Source organism: Rhamphochromis longiceps, linkage group LG15, assembly GCF_057381845.1.
Source record: "Rhamphochromis longiceps isolate RC_006_pf linkage group LG15, R_longiceps_female_GT1.1, whole genome shotgun sequence".
NCBI classification, from domain to species: domain Eukaryota; kingdom Metazoa; phylum Chordata; class Actinopteri; order Cichliformes; family Cichlidae; genus Rhamphochromis; species Rhamphochromis longiceps.
The window spans coordinates 34,902,483-34,917,097 of NC_140571.1; the positions used below are offsets into that span (position 1 = coordinate 34,902,483).

The 14,615-nt window shown below is 44.5% G+C and overlaps 1 protein-coding gene across 1 annotated transcript; it reads right to left on the reverse strand.

Annotated features, from left to right (window-relative positions):
- Window positions 1-2,843: 2,843 nt before the first annotated feature.
- Window positions 2,844-4,505, reverse strand: LOC146653005 (uncharacterized). The gene is made up of 8 exons (XM_085381134.1): window positions 4,209-4,505; window positions 4,101-4,136; window positions 3,844-4,023; window positions 3,601-3,714; window positions 3,381-3,440; window positions 3,223-3,297; window positions 3,055-3,138; window positions 2,844-2,947 (listed from the first exon to the last, which is right to left on the reverse strand). Exons 1-8 carry the CDS (start codon window positions 4,285-4,287, stop codon window positions 2,844-2,846), a joined length of 732 nt encoding a protein of 243 aa, XP_085237260.1. The 5' UTR covers window positions 4,288-4,505.
- Between the last annotated feature and the right edge of the window lie 10,110 nt (window positions 4,506-14,615).

Sequence of the window (14,615 nt, forward strand, 5' to 3'; positions counted from 1 at the left end):
GGGGGTGATGCAGAGGGTAAGCGCGCTTGGCGTTGACGTAAGGGTACAGGGATGTGACGTCTACGTAATACACATTTTCTCCTGGCGAGGCGCTGTAACGCAGCCTCAAGGCCGAAGTGCGGCCTCCGTAAAGTCCCGAGCGAGGAGACAGAGGTTCCGGGACTTCGTAGCTCCGCATAAAATTTATAACCTCCTCGTTCGATTTTTTCATCTTGTTCCATTCGTGCTCCCACAGAGTGACCGTGCGGACTCTGTAAACGTTTCTCAGCTCCCGGAGCCTCGCCTCGGCAGAGGCGTGCAGGTCCCCGTAAGGAGCGCGGGTCAAAGGGCAGATTTCCTCAGGCCTGTAGCATTTTGGACAGCCGTGATAAAAGCATCCCAGAAATTCCCACACCCACTTTTCCCCGTTAATCAGCGCGTATCCGTCGACAAAGTACGGACCTATTTTTTTCTCCCCGCCGGTTGTGAGAGCGTGTTGAACGGGAATTTTCTGAGAGTGAGCTACCCACTCCAGCCACTGAATGGACGCGTGCGAATAGGCTTTGAACCTGCGCCCGTAGTTGTCGGGCGAGGGAATGGCCAGACTGTTTTCGGGTAGGAAATTGGTGAGAAACACTTTCATGCAGGCTGAAGCTATAGTGACGCAGCTGAAAGGGTCTACTTTAGTTTCGCCTATAAACCCGTCTCTGAACTTTACGCACGCCTCCCTCAGGATATTAACGTCGTTTCGGCAGTAATACAGGGACTCTTTTTCAAAGTTAAACACTCCCCGGGAGGCCTCGCAGTGCCAACGCAAAAACTCAGCCCGTTCGGGGAGTGACATGCGCTCCACCCCGTAATCTGAAGGAGGAGGATACGGACCCGAGTATTTTAATCGGTCCCGCGAGCTGAATTTGTGAGGAAAAAATCCCTTGGATTTGTCCTCGAAGCCTAAAGCTTTGGGCATAGCGCTGAGACGCATGGTGAGAAAAGAAAGCGAGTCTATGAATTTGAGAAGGAAATCGGATTCTGTGAAACATATAATTTTACTGCCTTGCATGATGAGAGAGGGCGTCATCCCACCCCCCACCAGGTGACTTAGAATTAAATAGCTGTCAAACCCTTTCGCGTTGTGCGCAACGAACGTGGTCTCTCTATATCTTTTCCTTCTGTATCTTTGGAGAAACTTTTCAACACAGTCTACACCGTAAGCGTGCCACTCTTCTCCTTCTAGAGATTTTGTGCACACTAGGTAAGGGACGTGCGCCCCCTCCCTGTCTGGGAAGGTTTCAAAGTCATAAAAGATTATGGAAGCGTTATCAGAGTTTTCATGTTTCAAAGGTTGGATGTAACACAGGTGTTGATCGTTGTCGGGAGGAAGCTCCGCGCGACAGATTTTACATCTGGCGGCTGTGCACCTGTGCTTTCCGCGACGGGAGAGGAACTTGCAGTCCGGACATTTATACAATTGTTGACAAACGCTGAGGCCTGAACCGGAGTGAATTCTAGGTTGTTTGTGCTTTAAATAACATGCGCGTGTGCGACATGATCTGTTACAATCCGTACAGATTACAGAGTCCAGAAAGTGAGAGGGGCATGCGGGGTCAAAACAGAGGTTGCAGCGGTTTTGACAAAAGTGTTCCTCTCTTTTATAATACCCGCGGTGACATTCCTCGCAAATGTACTGGATTCCTAAAAATGTTTTTAGATTTTTTATCCCGTAATAGTGATGGTGGAATAAGAATAAGTACAGCGGGTGAGGCGTGTTCGGGTAGTCTGTTTCGATTAATGAAAGAGTTCTGTCCTCGGGCGGGCGGTAAAACACGACGATTTTACGTTTTAGTATTTGTTCGAATTTACCTATGTCGGTGAGAGTTACCTGAGTGCGATCGCTCAACCCCGCTAAACGCTGCAGCTCTCTGCCGCGTTCCAGGGCCTGTTTATCTGTGAAATGAGGTTGAGTGAGGTGAATCAGGTTGATGGCAAAACACAGATTATCGTTTTTGTTTTTTACCACGTACAGACAGCGACGCTTTTTGACTAGAATTTCATCATCTAACATTTTGTGAATCTTTTTACGCGGGTCATTACTGCCACCGCCTCTAGGATTTCTAATTACTTGCACAACAATTTCTAGGGGAGAGCCTGCGACGATCGCTCCGTTTGATTGTATCAGCCTGGCTAGCAGGTCCTCAAAAACCGGTACAATGTTTTCAACGCTTTCGTCGTCGACGTTAAAAACAGAGTGATTTCGCGCGTGCTCGCTGATGATCTCCAGTTGAACCCGGTCGTTACGACTAACTTCCGGTCTGACCCTATCCGCTAGATCTACAAAATTATCCCTGACGTCGAGGTAAAATTGAGCGAGGTCGCTCGCTTCATCCGGAGAGGGAATGTTAAATACTCGCCTTATTTCGAAATTATTAAAATGTTCGCGGCGAGTCACCGCATCGTTCTGTACCCAAGATCCTCCTCCTCCTTGTTGATGCTCCGCAGGCCGGTCCTCCTCCTCCCTGGGCTGCTGATGATGATGCTGCTCCACCTGCACCTGCTGCACCTGCTCCTCCCCCTGCTGCTGGTCGTAGAGCTGAAGAGCATTTTCTATCGGCTGCAGAGGGTCAAAGTTCAGTAGACCGGCAAGCCGTTCGTTTTCAATGTTTTGAAGGAGGACCTGCAATGCGTTTTCTAAAGGTTGTAGTGGATCGTTTGGTGGTGGGGCTATATTGTTTTCTATCGGTGGGGCTAAATGTTCATCGTTTCTGTTTAATTCTGCCACGGCTTCCAACAAAGCCTCAGGAATGCTGTGTTCTTCCGACATGATTTTCTTTATTTCTTAATTCACAGACTTTTACATGCTTTTTACTTTACAGGTCCTTGTGTCTGTATATCGATGCATATGTGCGAACTGTTATGGCGTACATGAAAGCGAGGTTTTCAAGGATTCTCTTCTTATGAAGCAGCCGTCGAGCTGTAAGAAAAGACGGACAGAATGTATTTTTAAACCTTACATTTTTTATTTTTATTTTTATAGAGCAGAGAAGTTTAATAGGATCGATTCATCCCCCCGTCAATTACCTCTCAGTCTCCTGAGAGGAGGAGCTCTGGACGGTTCCTCCTCCTCCGCCTGATTTTCTTCCGCCTGATTTTCTGTATCGGTCTCTGTCGGGGAAATAAAACAGAAGAGATTTAAGAAAACAATCTCCTCCTTCCTATTTTTTGAGAATGAAAAAACTTTTTATTTACCTCGCTCCTCCGCCTGATTGTCTTCCGCCCGATTGTCTGTAGCGGGGGATTGGTTAGGTATATCCGCAATCTCGGCTGCCGAGAAATAAAACAGAAGAGATTTAAGAAAACAATCTCCTCCTTCCTATTTTTTGAGAATGAAAAAACTTTTTATTTACCTCGCTCCTCCGCGCGATTGTCTGTAGAGGGGGTTTGTATAGGTATATCCGCAATCTCGGCTGCCGAGAAATAAAACAAAAAGAGAAAGATTTAATAAATAAAAACTTTCTAGCACGCTTTATACCACTCCAAGTCGGGAGGGGCGGTATAGCACACTCGGATTACTCCGTCACATCCTGATATTTATCGAAATGACGGATATTGCATCATATTGTTTACCTTTTGGTTTAAAAGGTATTTTCCTGCAGTTCTCCGGGTATGCGTTGACGAAAATAACGTCGTCGTCGTCTTCTTCTTTTCGCTGCGGCGGGGTCTGTATAGTCTCGATTACCTCTGTCGAGAAATAAAGCAAAACTTTTTAAAAATCTGCTCCGGGTCGGGAGGGGCGGTATAGCACACTCGGATTACTCCGTCACATCCTGTTATTCAACAAAATGGCGGATAATGCATCATATTGTTTACCTTCGATTTTAAAACTTTTTTCTCCGCGGTTCTCCCGGTATGCGGAGACGAAAATAGCGCCGTCTTCTCGTTCTTCTCTTCGACGCGGCGGCAGCGGAGGTTCTGCGGGGGATATGGCTTCTAATTCGCCGCGGAAAACGGCCGGATTTTTGCTGTTACTCACTGCACTATCGATTGCTTCTGTAAGTATCAGAGCTTGGTTAAATCAAGTCTATCTAAACTTATTTAAAAAATGGTATATACTTATTTAATCGTACCGTAGTCCACTTGCGTGAAATCATTGATGTAGAAATCTAAAAGAAAGTAATCAAATTATTGACATCTCTGTTGATATATAATTTAAAGTCGTAAAGAAAAAAACTTACCGGGGTGAGGTATGAACAGTTCTGGTGAGATGGCCCTGGCGCTCTGATCGGCGGCGTTGTTTGAACGGAATGCTGACATAATATTCACGGATTCTTCCTCGCGATTGGTAGAACAGTCACAGTATGGGGCTGAGCAGATAGCGACTCCCCTCCCGTTTCTTCTCTCATTTTTATCCTAGTCTAGCGAAGCATCTGTTTTTCGCATCTTTCTCTTGACAATACCGATAGTTAGAGAGGGTTGTTTTTTTTTTGATTGCCTTCTTGCGAACGCCGTCTGTTTTCCACATTCTGCAACGGTAAAATATGACTTTGAGACGGGTATTTGTTTTACCAAATGGACAATTGCTGTCTGACCTTGTTCTTGCTGTTGACAAAACTCGCCTCATGGTTGACTCTTTCCCACAGAGGGGGGTGCTTTAATAAACTTATTCGAATATGAGCTTTTTTCCCCGCTAAGACTTGTTTTATGGGGAGATGTACGAAATTATTTACCGGGTTACAAGCAATGATAATATCGGATGTTGACTCCTCAGCGTCATCATTTTCTATCTATTGAGAAAACTTATTGTTAAAGTATTGAAGAAAAAAACTCCTCCTTGGCCCGCGGGGTGTGTGTGTGTGTGTGTGTGTGTACACTTGTTTTCGTGACATCTTAGGACAATTTTATGATAACACACTCACAAAATGAGGACACTCAGAAAAATGAGGACATTTTTGAGGTCCTCATTTTTCTGAGCCTTCTAAAGTGTTCTAGAGGCTCCCAACATGCTCCCAAACCAAAAATCTCGAAAGTCCTGAAACATCACAATTTTATGAAAAAGTGTGTTTAAGTGTGTTTAGCGTTTTTGCTCACTTTCAGTTTCGCCGCCTACTGGCCAGTTTTGGAACTTAACACACTTTAAACACACTTTCAGTGACGTCACTCTGCGAGTCCTCATATTGTAGGTGTGTCAGACACAATAACACATTTGACCCAGGTTCAAATTCAAATTCAAATTCAAATTTTATTTGTCACGTACACAGTCATACACAGTACGATATGTAGTGAAATGCTTGGAGAAATCTAAATATAAATAAATATATACACAATAACAGCAGCTGTACAAGTATTAACCGGAAATGAAGAATATAGTGACCAGTGTTGTGCAAAACCAAAGTCCAGAAAGTCCAGTGTGTGTGTAAGAACTGTATGTGTGGGTCAGTACTGTGTGGTGGTGTGATTGAGAGACCGTATCGCCTGCGGGAAGAAGCTCCTCCTCAGTCTCTCTGTGTTGGTCTTCAGGGAGCGGAATCGCTTTCCTGACCTCAACAGAGAGAACAGTCTGTTGTTGGGATGGCTGAGGTCCTTCACGATCTTCCTGGCCTTGGTCCAGCACCGCCTGCTGTAGATTGAGTGCAGGTCAGGGAGCTCGGAGCGGATGGTGCGCTCAGCTGACCGCACAACCCTCTGTAGAGCTCGTCTGTCCTGCATGGTGCTGTTCCCGAACCAGGTTAAGATGTTTCCCGCCAGGATGCTCTCTATGGTGCACGAGTAAAAGTTCCTGAGCACCTTGGAGGGCAGTTGGAAGTCTCTCAAGCGTCTGAGGTGGTAGAGACGCTGTCGGGCCTTTTTCACCACGGTGTTGATGTGACAGGACCATGACAGGTCCTGCGTGATGTGAACTCCGAGGTATTTGAAGCTGTCCACTCTCTCCACTGGGCACTCGTTGATGACGGGGGTCTGGTAGTTCCTCTCCTGCTTAGTGCTGAAGTCCACTATCAGCTCCTTTGTCTTACTGACGTTTAGAAGGAGGTTGTTCCTCTGGCACCAGTTCTCCAGATTCCTAATCTCCTTCAGGTAGGCCGTCTCGTTGTTATCAGAGATCAGGCCCACCACGACGGTGTCGTCAGCAAACTTGATGATGGTGGTGGAGCTGGTAGTGGCCACACAGTCATATGTGTACAAAGAGTACAGCAGGGGGCTCAGAACACACCCCTGGGGGGCTCCAGTGCTGAGAGTGGTGGAGGCTGAGACATGTCCGCCCATCCTTACTGCCTGTGGTCTGCCAGTTAGGAAGTTGGAGATCCACTGACACATAGATGAGCTGAGTCCCAGATGCTCCAGCTTGGTGGTGAGTGTGGAGGGAATTATGGTGTTAAATGCAGAGCTGTAGTCTATGAAGAGCATTTTAACATAATTCCCCCTTCTAGTGTCCAAGTGAGTGAGTGATGTGTGGAGGAGATGAGAGATGGCATCGTCTGTGGAACGATTTGGACGGTAAGCGAACTGTAGTGGGTCCAGTGTGTCTGGTAGTGAAGAAATGATGAAGTCTCTGACCAGGCGTTCAAAGCACTTCATCACTACTGAGGTGAGGGCTACAGGGCGATAGTCATTGAGAGAAGCAGGGTGGGGTTTCTTCGGGACAGGAACAATGATGGACTCTTTGAAGCATGTGGGGATCACCGACTGAGATAAAGAGATGTTGAATATCTCAGTGAACACAGGAGCTAGCTGGTATGCGCAGTCTCTTAGGATACGACCTGGGATGCCGTCTGGTCCTGCTGCTTTCCTGGTGTTCACTCTCTTGAAGGCTCTCCTTACTTCATGCTCGGAGATGACGAGCACGTTTCCGGTGCTGGCAGTATCTTCCTGTCTGCAGCCGTTAGCGCCGCTAACACTAGCATTGTTGGAGACCTTAGCTGCAGCCTCGAAGCGAGCATAGAAAGTGTTCAGCTCGTCTGCCAGAGTCACGGCCGCGTTCGTCATACCGGTTGTTGGTGCTTTATAGTCCGTTATTGTCCTTAGTCCCCGCCACAGGCTCCTAGAGTCACTCTGTTGGAGTTGTGACTCTAGTTTCCTCCCGTAGCGCTGCTTCGCCTCTTTCACCGCCCTCCGCACGTTATATGACGCGGCTTTGTACGGGTCCATGTCCCCCGTCATGAGTCCCGTGTTGTAGGCAGCGGTGCGGGATCTCAGAGCGTCGCGGATGGTTTTATCCACCCACGGCTTCTGGTTGGGAAACGTTGTGATAGTCTTTGTCTCCACGGTATCATCCGCTAGTTTCCCGATGAATCCCACAACCGCTTCCGTAAACACGTTGACGTCATCGTCGGAGCTGTTTCTGAACATGCCCCAGTCTGCGTCATCGAGTGCGTCCTGTAACGCGGCCACCGATTGATCCGTCCAGCGCGCGACCTTCCTCTGAACCGGAACTTCCTGTTTCAGCCTTTGTTTGTATTTTGGCATGAGGAAGATGGCGGCGTGATCAGATTTGCCAAACGGGGGGCGGGATTGTGCCTTGTAGCCGTCCTTGACCGTAGTGTAGCAGTGGTCCAGTGTCCTTTCACCCCTGGTGGGGCAGGTGATGTGTTGATAAAAGTTCGGCGCTGCGCGTTTGAGGTTGGCGCTATTAAAGTCCCCCGTCACAATAAGCGCAGCGTCCCGGTGTTGTGTCTGGTGCTGTGTGAGTGCCTCATGCAGCTCGCATAAGGCGGTGACCGTGTCCGCTTGTGGTGGAATATAAACGGCACTTACAATGACCGATGTAAATTCCCGAGGTAGATAAAAAGGACGACACATGATGGACAGTAGTTCCAGATTTGGTGTGCAGGAGCGTGTGAGAGGAACAACGTTCGCACTGTTGCACCAGTTGTTGTTCACCATTAAACACACGCCGCCTCCCCTTGACTTCCCCGAGTCCCGTGTCCTGTCCATGCGGTGAACCGAGAAGAACTCGGCCGGCTGGATGGCGTGGTCCGGCACCGCTGGGTTCAGCCATGTCTCGGTGAAGCAGAGGAGATTGCAGTCCCGAATGTCTCTCTGGAACTTTATCCTGGCCCTGAGGTCGTCAAGCTTGTTCTCCAGTGACTGGACGTTGGCGAGCAGGATGCTAGGCAGAGGTGTGCGGTGTGCACGAGCTCTCAGCCTGTTCCTGACGCCGGCTCGCTTCCCTCTAGGCCGCCGCCGCTTCCCTTTGTTCTCCCTCGAGATCTCACTCGGCCAGCTCGGATCCGGAGTTAAAAACTTCGAATTGTGAGTACATTGTATACCAATAGAAACAAGAGTGTCACTGTCATACCTAATGTACCCAATGGTGATGATTTTGCCGATTTAGAAACGCTGAAAACTAACTTAAAAAACAAAGACAAAGAAAAAGTGGTCGGAGCAGTCGTGACGGCAGCCGACCTCACCGGCGCCATCTTAGAAACCCCAGAAGGTTATACCCTTCTGGGGCTTAGCGGACACATGCGTGGACAGCACCTTTTAGTTCTTATGTCCAAAGTCGTATTCAATGTTGAAATGGAGGTGAACTTTATTTCAATCATTCGTGGAATAGTAACAGATGAATTTTGAGGCTTCTGAAAATTGTTCGTTCAAACCTTGCCAATTAAACAATCATTCTAACACACATCAAAAACTTTTCACATTTTTATACATATTAAGGTGAGCTATAAGCAAGGGTAACAACAGTTAAATCAGGCAAATCTTGACAAAAATGAAGGTCTTTAGATTCAGTTATCAGTACCTGCACAGCTTGGTTTCTTTTGTTGTTGACAAAATGTATCGAAATATAAAGTTTCAACATTTGTCTAATTATATTACTATTAATTAATGAGTCTTACTTGTCAAGATCAATGCACAAATTGTCTGACCTTCACTATGCAGACTGATGTGTGTGCAGATTTTGACCCTTGAAGAGTTTATATTAATCTACATTAATATAATTGCATCTGCAATCTGCAGTTGAACTTGGAGATTCCTGCCGCTGTCATCTGATTCAGTATGATCATCAGGCTCAGTCTCGACTCTGTGTATCTACAAGAATTGATGAAAAAAGTCAACACTTTATTAATTATATTTTAAATTCAACTTACCTTATACTTTTTACAATATAGTATAAAATGCATATTGTTTCTTTAAAAACTAATAACACACTATTAAAAACTGCAGAATGCACAATTCCAGCTTCATTTAGTAATTCAATTAGTAAATAAAAGTGAGTAATTAAGTCACTTAATTAACTAAGCAACTGTAAATGTCACAGAAGTACAATTCAATTTCAATTCAATTTTATTTATATAGCACCAAATCACAAAAAAAGTCGCCTCAAGGCGCTTCATAGATACAGAGAAAAACCCAACAATCATATGACCACCTATGAGCAAGCGCTTTGGCGACAGTGGGAAGGAAAAACTCCCTTTTAACAGGAAGAAACCTCTGGCAGAACCAGGCTCAGGGAGGGGCGGCCATCTGTTGCGACTGGTTGGGGTGAGAGAAGGAAAACAGGATGAAAGACATGCTGTGGAAGAGAGACAGAGGTTAATAACAGATATGATTCAATGCAGAGAGGTCTATTAACACATACTGAGTGAGAAAGGTGACTGGAAAGGAAAAACTCAATGCATCATGGGAATCCCCGGCTGCCTACGTCTATTGCAGCATAACTAAGGGAGGATTCAGGGTCACCTGGTCCAGCCCTAACTATATGCTTCAGCTAAAAGGAACGTTTTAAACCTAATCTTGAAAGTAGAGATAATGTCTGTCTCCCGAATCCAAACTGGAAGCTGGTTCCACAGAAAAGGGGCCTGAAAACTGAAGGCTCTGCCTCCCATTCTACTTTTAAATACTCTAGGAACAACAAGTAAGCCTGCAGTGTGAGAGCGAAGTGCTCTAATAGGGTGATATGGTACTACAAGGTCATTAAGATAAGATGGGGCCTGATTATTTAAGACCTTGTATGTGAGGAGTAGAATTTTGAATTTAATTCTGGATTTAACAGGAAGCCAATGAAGGGAAGCCAAAACAGGAGAAATCTGCTCTCTCTTTCTAGTCCCTGTCAGTACTCTTGCTGCAGCATTTTGGATTAGCTGAAGGCTTTTCAGGGAGTTTTTAGGACATGCTGATAATAATGAATTACAGTAGTCCAGCCTGGAAGTAACAAATGCATGAACTAGTTTTTCAGCGTCACTAAGAGACAGGATATTTCTAACTTTAGAGATGTTGCACAAATGAAAGAAAGCAGTCTTACATATTTGTTTAATATGTGCATTGAAGGACATGTCTTGGTCAAAAATGACTCCAAGGTTCCTCACAGTATAACTGGAGGCCAAGGTAATGCCATCCAGAGTAAGAATCTGGTTAGATACCATATTTCTAAGATTTTCAGGGCCGAGTACAATAACCTCAGTTTGATCTGAATTAAGAAGCAGAAAGTTAGCGGCCATCCAGGTCTTTATGTCTTTAAGACATTCCTGCACTTTAACTAATTGGTGTGTGTTATCTGGCTTCATGGACAGATAGAGCTGGGTGTCATCTGCATAGCAGTGAAAATGTATGCTATGTCTTCTAATGATACTGCCTAGGGGAAGCATGTATAATGTAAACAGAATTGGTCCTAGCACTGAACCCTGTGGAACTCCATAATTGACCTTAGTGGGTGAAGAGGACTCTCCATTTACATGAACAAATTGTAGTCTATTAGATAGATATGATACAAACCACTGGAGTGCAGTACCTGTAATACCTACAGCATGCTCTAATCGCTCTAATAGGATATTATGGTCAACAGTATCGAACGCTGCACTAAGGCCTAGCAGGACAAGCACAGAGATGAGTCCACTGTCAGAGGCCATAAGAAGATCATTTGTAACCTTCACTAAAGCGGTTTCTGTGCTGTGATGAACTCTGAAACCTGACTGAAACTCTTCAAATAAGCCATTCCTCTGCAGATGATCTGTTAGCTGTTTGACAACTACTCTTTCAAGGATTTTTGATATGAAAGGAAGGTTGGAGATTGGCCTATAATTAGCTAAGACTGCTGGGTCTAGAGATGGCTTTTTGAGTAAAGGTTTAACTACAGCCAGCTTGAAGGCCTGTGGTACATAGCCGATTATTAGAGATAGGTTGATCATATTTAAGATTGAAGCATTAATTAATGGCAGGACTTCTTTGAGCAGTTTTGTAGGAATGGGGTCTAAAAGACACGGAGGATTGGAGGAAGTAATTATAGAAGTTAACTCAGAAAGATCAATTGGAGAAAAAGAGTCTAACTTAACATCAACGGTACTAAAAGTAGCTGTAGATAATGTTACATCTGTGGGATGATTATTGGTAATTTTTTTCTCTAATGATAAGAATTTTATTTGTGAAGAAGTTCATGAAGTCATTACTAGTTAACGATGGTTGGCTCAAAAGAGCTCTGACTGTTTGTCAGCCTGGCTACAGTGCTGAAGAGAAACCTGGGGTTGTTCTTATTGTCTTCAATCAGTGACAAATAGTAAGATGTTCTGGCTTTGCGGGGGGCTTTCTTATAAATCAGCAAAATATTTCTCCAATTATGATGATCCTCTAAATTTGTGACACGCCATTTCCTCTCCAGCTTACGAGTCATCTGCTTTAGGCTACGTGTTTGAGAATTATACCACAGAGTCAGGTACTTCTGATCTGAGACCTTAGTTTTCACAGGAGCTACAGTATCCAGAGTCATATGTAGTGAGGAGGTAAAATTATTATTAACAAGATAATTGACCTCTGTTGGGGTAGCGTTCAGATAGCTGCTCTGCTCTGTGTTGGTACAGGTCATTGAAGATGATAACAGTGGGTGGATTACATTCTTAAACATAGTTACAGCGCTTTCAGAAAGACATCTGTGATAAAGTCTACTCTCCACTGCTGTGTAATCAATTATTGTAAATGTAAATGTTATCAGGAAATGATCAGACAGGAGAGGGTTTTCAGGAAACACTGTTAAATGTTCAGTTTCTATGCCATATGTTAAAAACAAGATCTAGAGTGTGATTAAAGTGGTGGGTGGGTTCTTTTACATTTTGAGAGAAGCCAATTGAGTCTAATAACAGATTAAATGCCATGTTGAGGCTGTCATTCTTAGCATCTACATGGATGTTAAAATCACCCACAATAATTATTTTATCTGAGCTGAGCACTAAATCAGATAAAAAGTCTGAGAAATCAGAGAGAAACTCTGTGTAAGGCCCAGGTGGACAATAGATGATAACAAATAAGACTGGTTTCTAAAATTTTTCAGCTGGGGTGGACAATGCTAAGCATCAGGCTTTCGAATGAATTAAAAGTCTGTCTTGGTCTTTCATTAATTAATAGGCTGGTGTGAAAAATTGCTGCCACACCGCCCCCTCGGCCTGTGCTTCGAGGTTTCTGGTAGTTAGAATGACTCGGGGGTGTTGATTCATTTAAACTAACATAATCATCCTGCTAAAACCAGGTTTCTGTAAGGCAGAGTAAATCGATTTGTTGATCAATTATTAAGTCATGTACTAACAGAGACTTGGAGGAGAGAGACCTAATATTTAATAATCCACATTTCACTGTTTTACTCTTTAGTTAGGATGTGGATACTGTATTGTTCTTTCTTTGTAATTGTTTATGTTTAAGTTGTTTGTTGCTGGTTTTTAGTTTGTTTTTTGTCTTTTTGGAAGCTGACACAGTCTCTATTGAGATGGGTTTTTGGGGGGGTAGCAGGAGGAGAGAAGCTGCAGAGAGGCGTGTAAGACTGCAACTCTGCTTCCTGGTCCCAACTCTGGATAGTCATATTATGGGGGGTTTAATTAATTTGTCCATATTTCTAGAAATGAGAGCTGCCGTCTCTCCTTATAAGACCAGGTTTCCTCCAGAAGGTTTGCCAATTATCTATGAAGCCCACATCGTTTCTGGGACACCACTCAGACAGCCAGCAATTTAAGGAGAACATGCGGCTAAACATGTCACTCCTGGTCTGATTGGGGAGGGGACCAGAGAAAACTACAGAGTCCCACATTGTTTTGGCAAAGTTACACACCGATTCAATATTGATTTTAGTGACCTCCGATTGGCGTAACCAGGTGTCATTACTGCCGACGTGAATTATGATTTTACTGAATTTACGTTTACCCTTAGCCAGCAGTTTTAAATTTCCTTCAATGTCGCCTGCTCTGGCCCCTGGAAGACAATTGACTATGGTTTCCGGTGTCTCTAGCTTCACATGTCTGAGAACAGAATTGCCAATTACCAGAGTTTGACCCCCGACGGGTGTGTCGCCGAGTGGGGAAAAACGGTTAGACATATGTATGAATTTGAGGAGTGGACCCAAAATGCTGACACAAAGGAACGTGAAAGAAATTTTGAATATTAACAGAAAGCAAGCCGTTTATTAATCTCTACTTTTAAGATTAGGCTTCAAACTTTCCTTTTTGCTAAAGCATATAGTTAGGGCTGGATCAGGTGACCCTGGATCCTCCCTTAGTTGTGCTGCAATAGACGTAGGCAGCCGGGGGATTCCCATGAAGCACTGAGTTTTTTCCTTTCCAGTCACCTTTCTCACTCACTGTGTGTTAATAGACCTCTCTGCACTGAATCATACTTGTTATTAATCCACAGCATGTCTTTGTCCTGTCTTCCTTTTCTCACCCCAACTGGTCACAGCAGATGCCCGCCGCTCCCTGAGCCTGGTTCTGCTGGAGGTTTCTTCCTGTTAAAAGGGAGTTTTTCCTTCCCACTGTCGCCAAAGCGCTTGCTCATAGGTGGTCCTATGATTGTTGGGTTTTTCTCTGTATCTATTATTGTGCGATCTACTGTACAATATAAAGCGCCTTCAGGCGATTGTTGTTGTGATTTGGCGCTATATAAATAAAATTTAATTAAATTAAAAGATTACAAAACAAAAGGCAGAGGTGAAGCTAAACAATAACCTAACCTGGGGAAAATATTTTTTATTAAAAAAAACAAAACAAACCATGAAACCTGACATGGATACAAAGATACCTGGAACATGGAAACGTGGCACCAAAGACAACAGATGACCTGACACTGAACAAATGAGGACAGGACTTACAGTGGCTTGCAAAAGTATTCGGCCCCCTTTAACTTTCCCACATTTTGGCACATTACAGCCACAAACATGAATCAATTTTATTGGAATTCCACGTGAAAGACCAATACAAAGTGGTGTACACGTGAGAAGTGGAACAAAAATCATACATGATTCCAAACATTTTTTACAAATAAATAACTGAAAAGTGGGGTGTGCGCAATTATTCAGTCCCCTGAGTCAATACTTTGTAGAACCACCTTTTGCTGCAATTGGATTCCATTAAAATTGATTTGTGTCACGGCTGGGAAGGCGAGCTGTGTGGTGTGGAGGAAGGAGGACCAAAGATGCAAGCAGTGGATGAAAATGCTAGTGAAGTTTATTTACAAGGTGTAGTGGCAAACAAGCAGTGGGGCATGACAAATAACTGAAGACACCTAAACTGGGAAGAACTAAAATAACAGACCTGGGTGCATACGACAAAGGGATGCGCGGCAGCCGCCGAGCAGGACACCGAGTAACAGGCAGGAGAACACACAGGGCTTAAATACACACACCAGTAATCAGGGGATGAGAGACAGGAGGGCAACACGGCTGGGAGGAATCA

Bases quoted from the DNA above. Each gene is read 5' to 3' on its own strand.
- LOC146653005 (XM_085381134.1), bottom strand. From the start codon at position 4,287: ATGTCAGCATTCCGTTCAAACAACGCCGCCGATCAGAGCGCCAGGGCC. The intron at 3,715-3,843 runs GTAAACAATATG...ATTTCTCGACAG, and splicing joins AAAAAGTTTTAAAATCGAAG to AGGTAATCGAGACTATACAG. The intron at 3,441-3,600 runs GTAAACAATATG...ATTTCTCGGCAG, and splicing joins AATACCTTTTAAACCAAAAG to CCGAGATTGCGGATATACCT.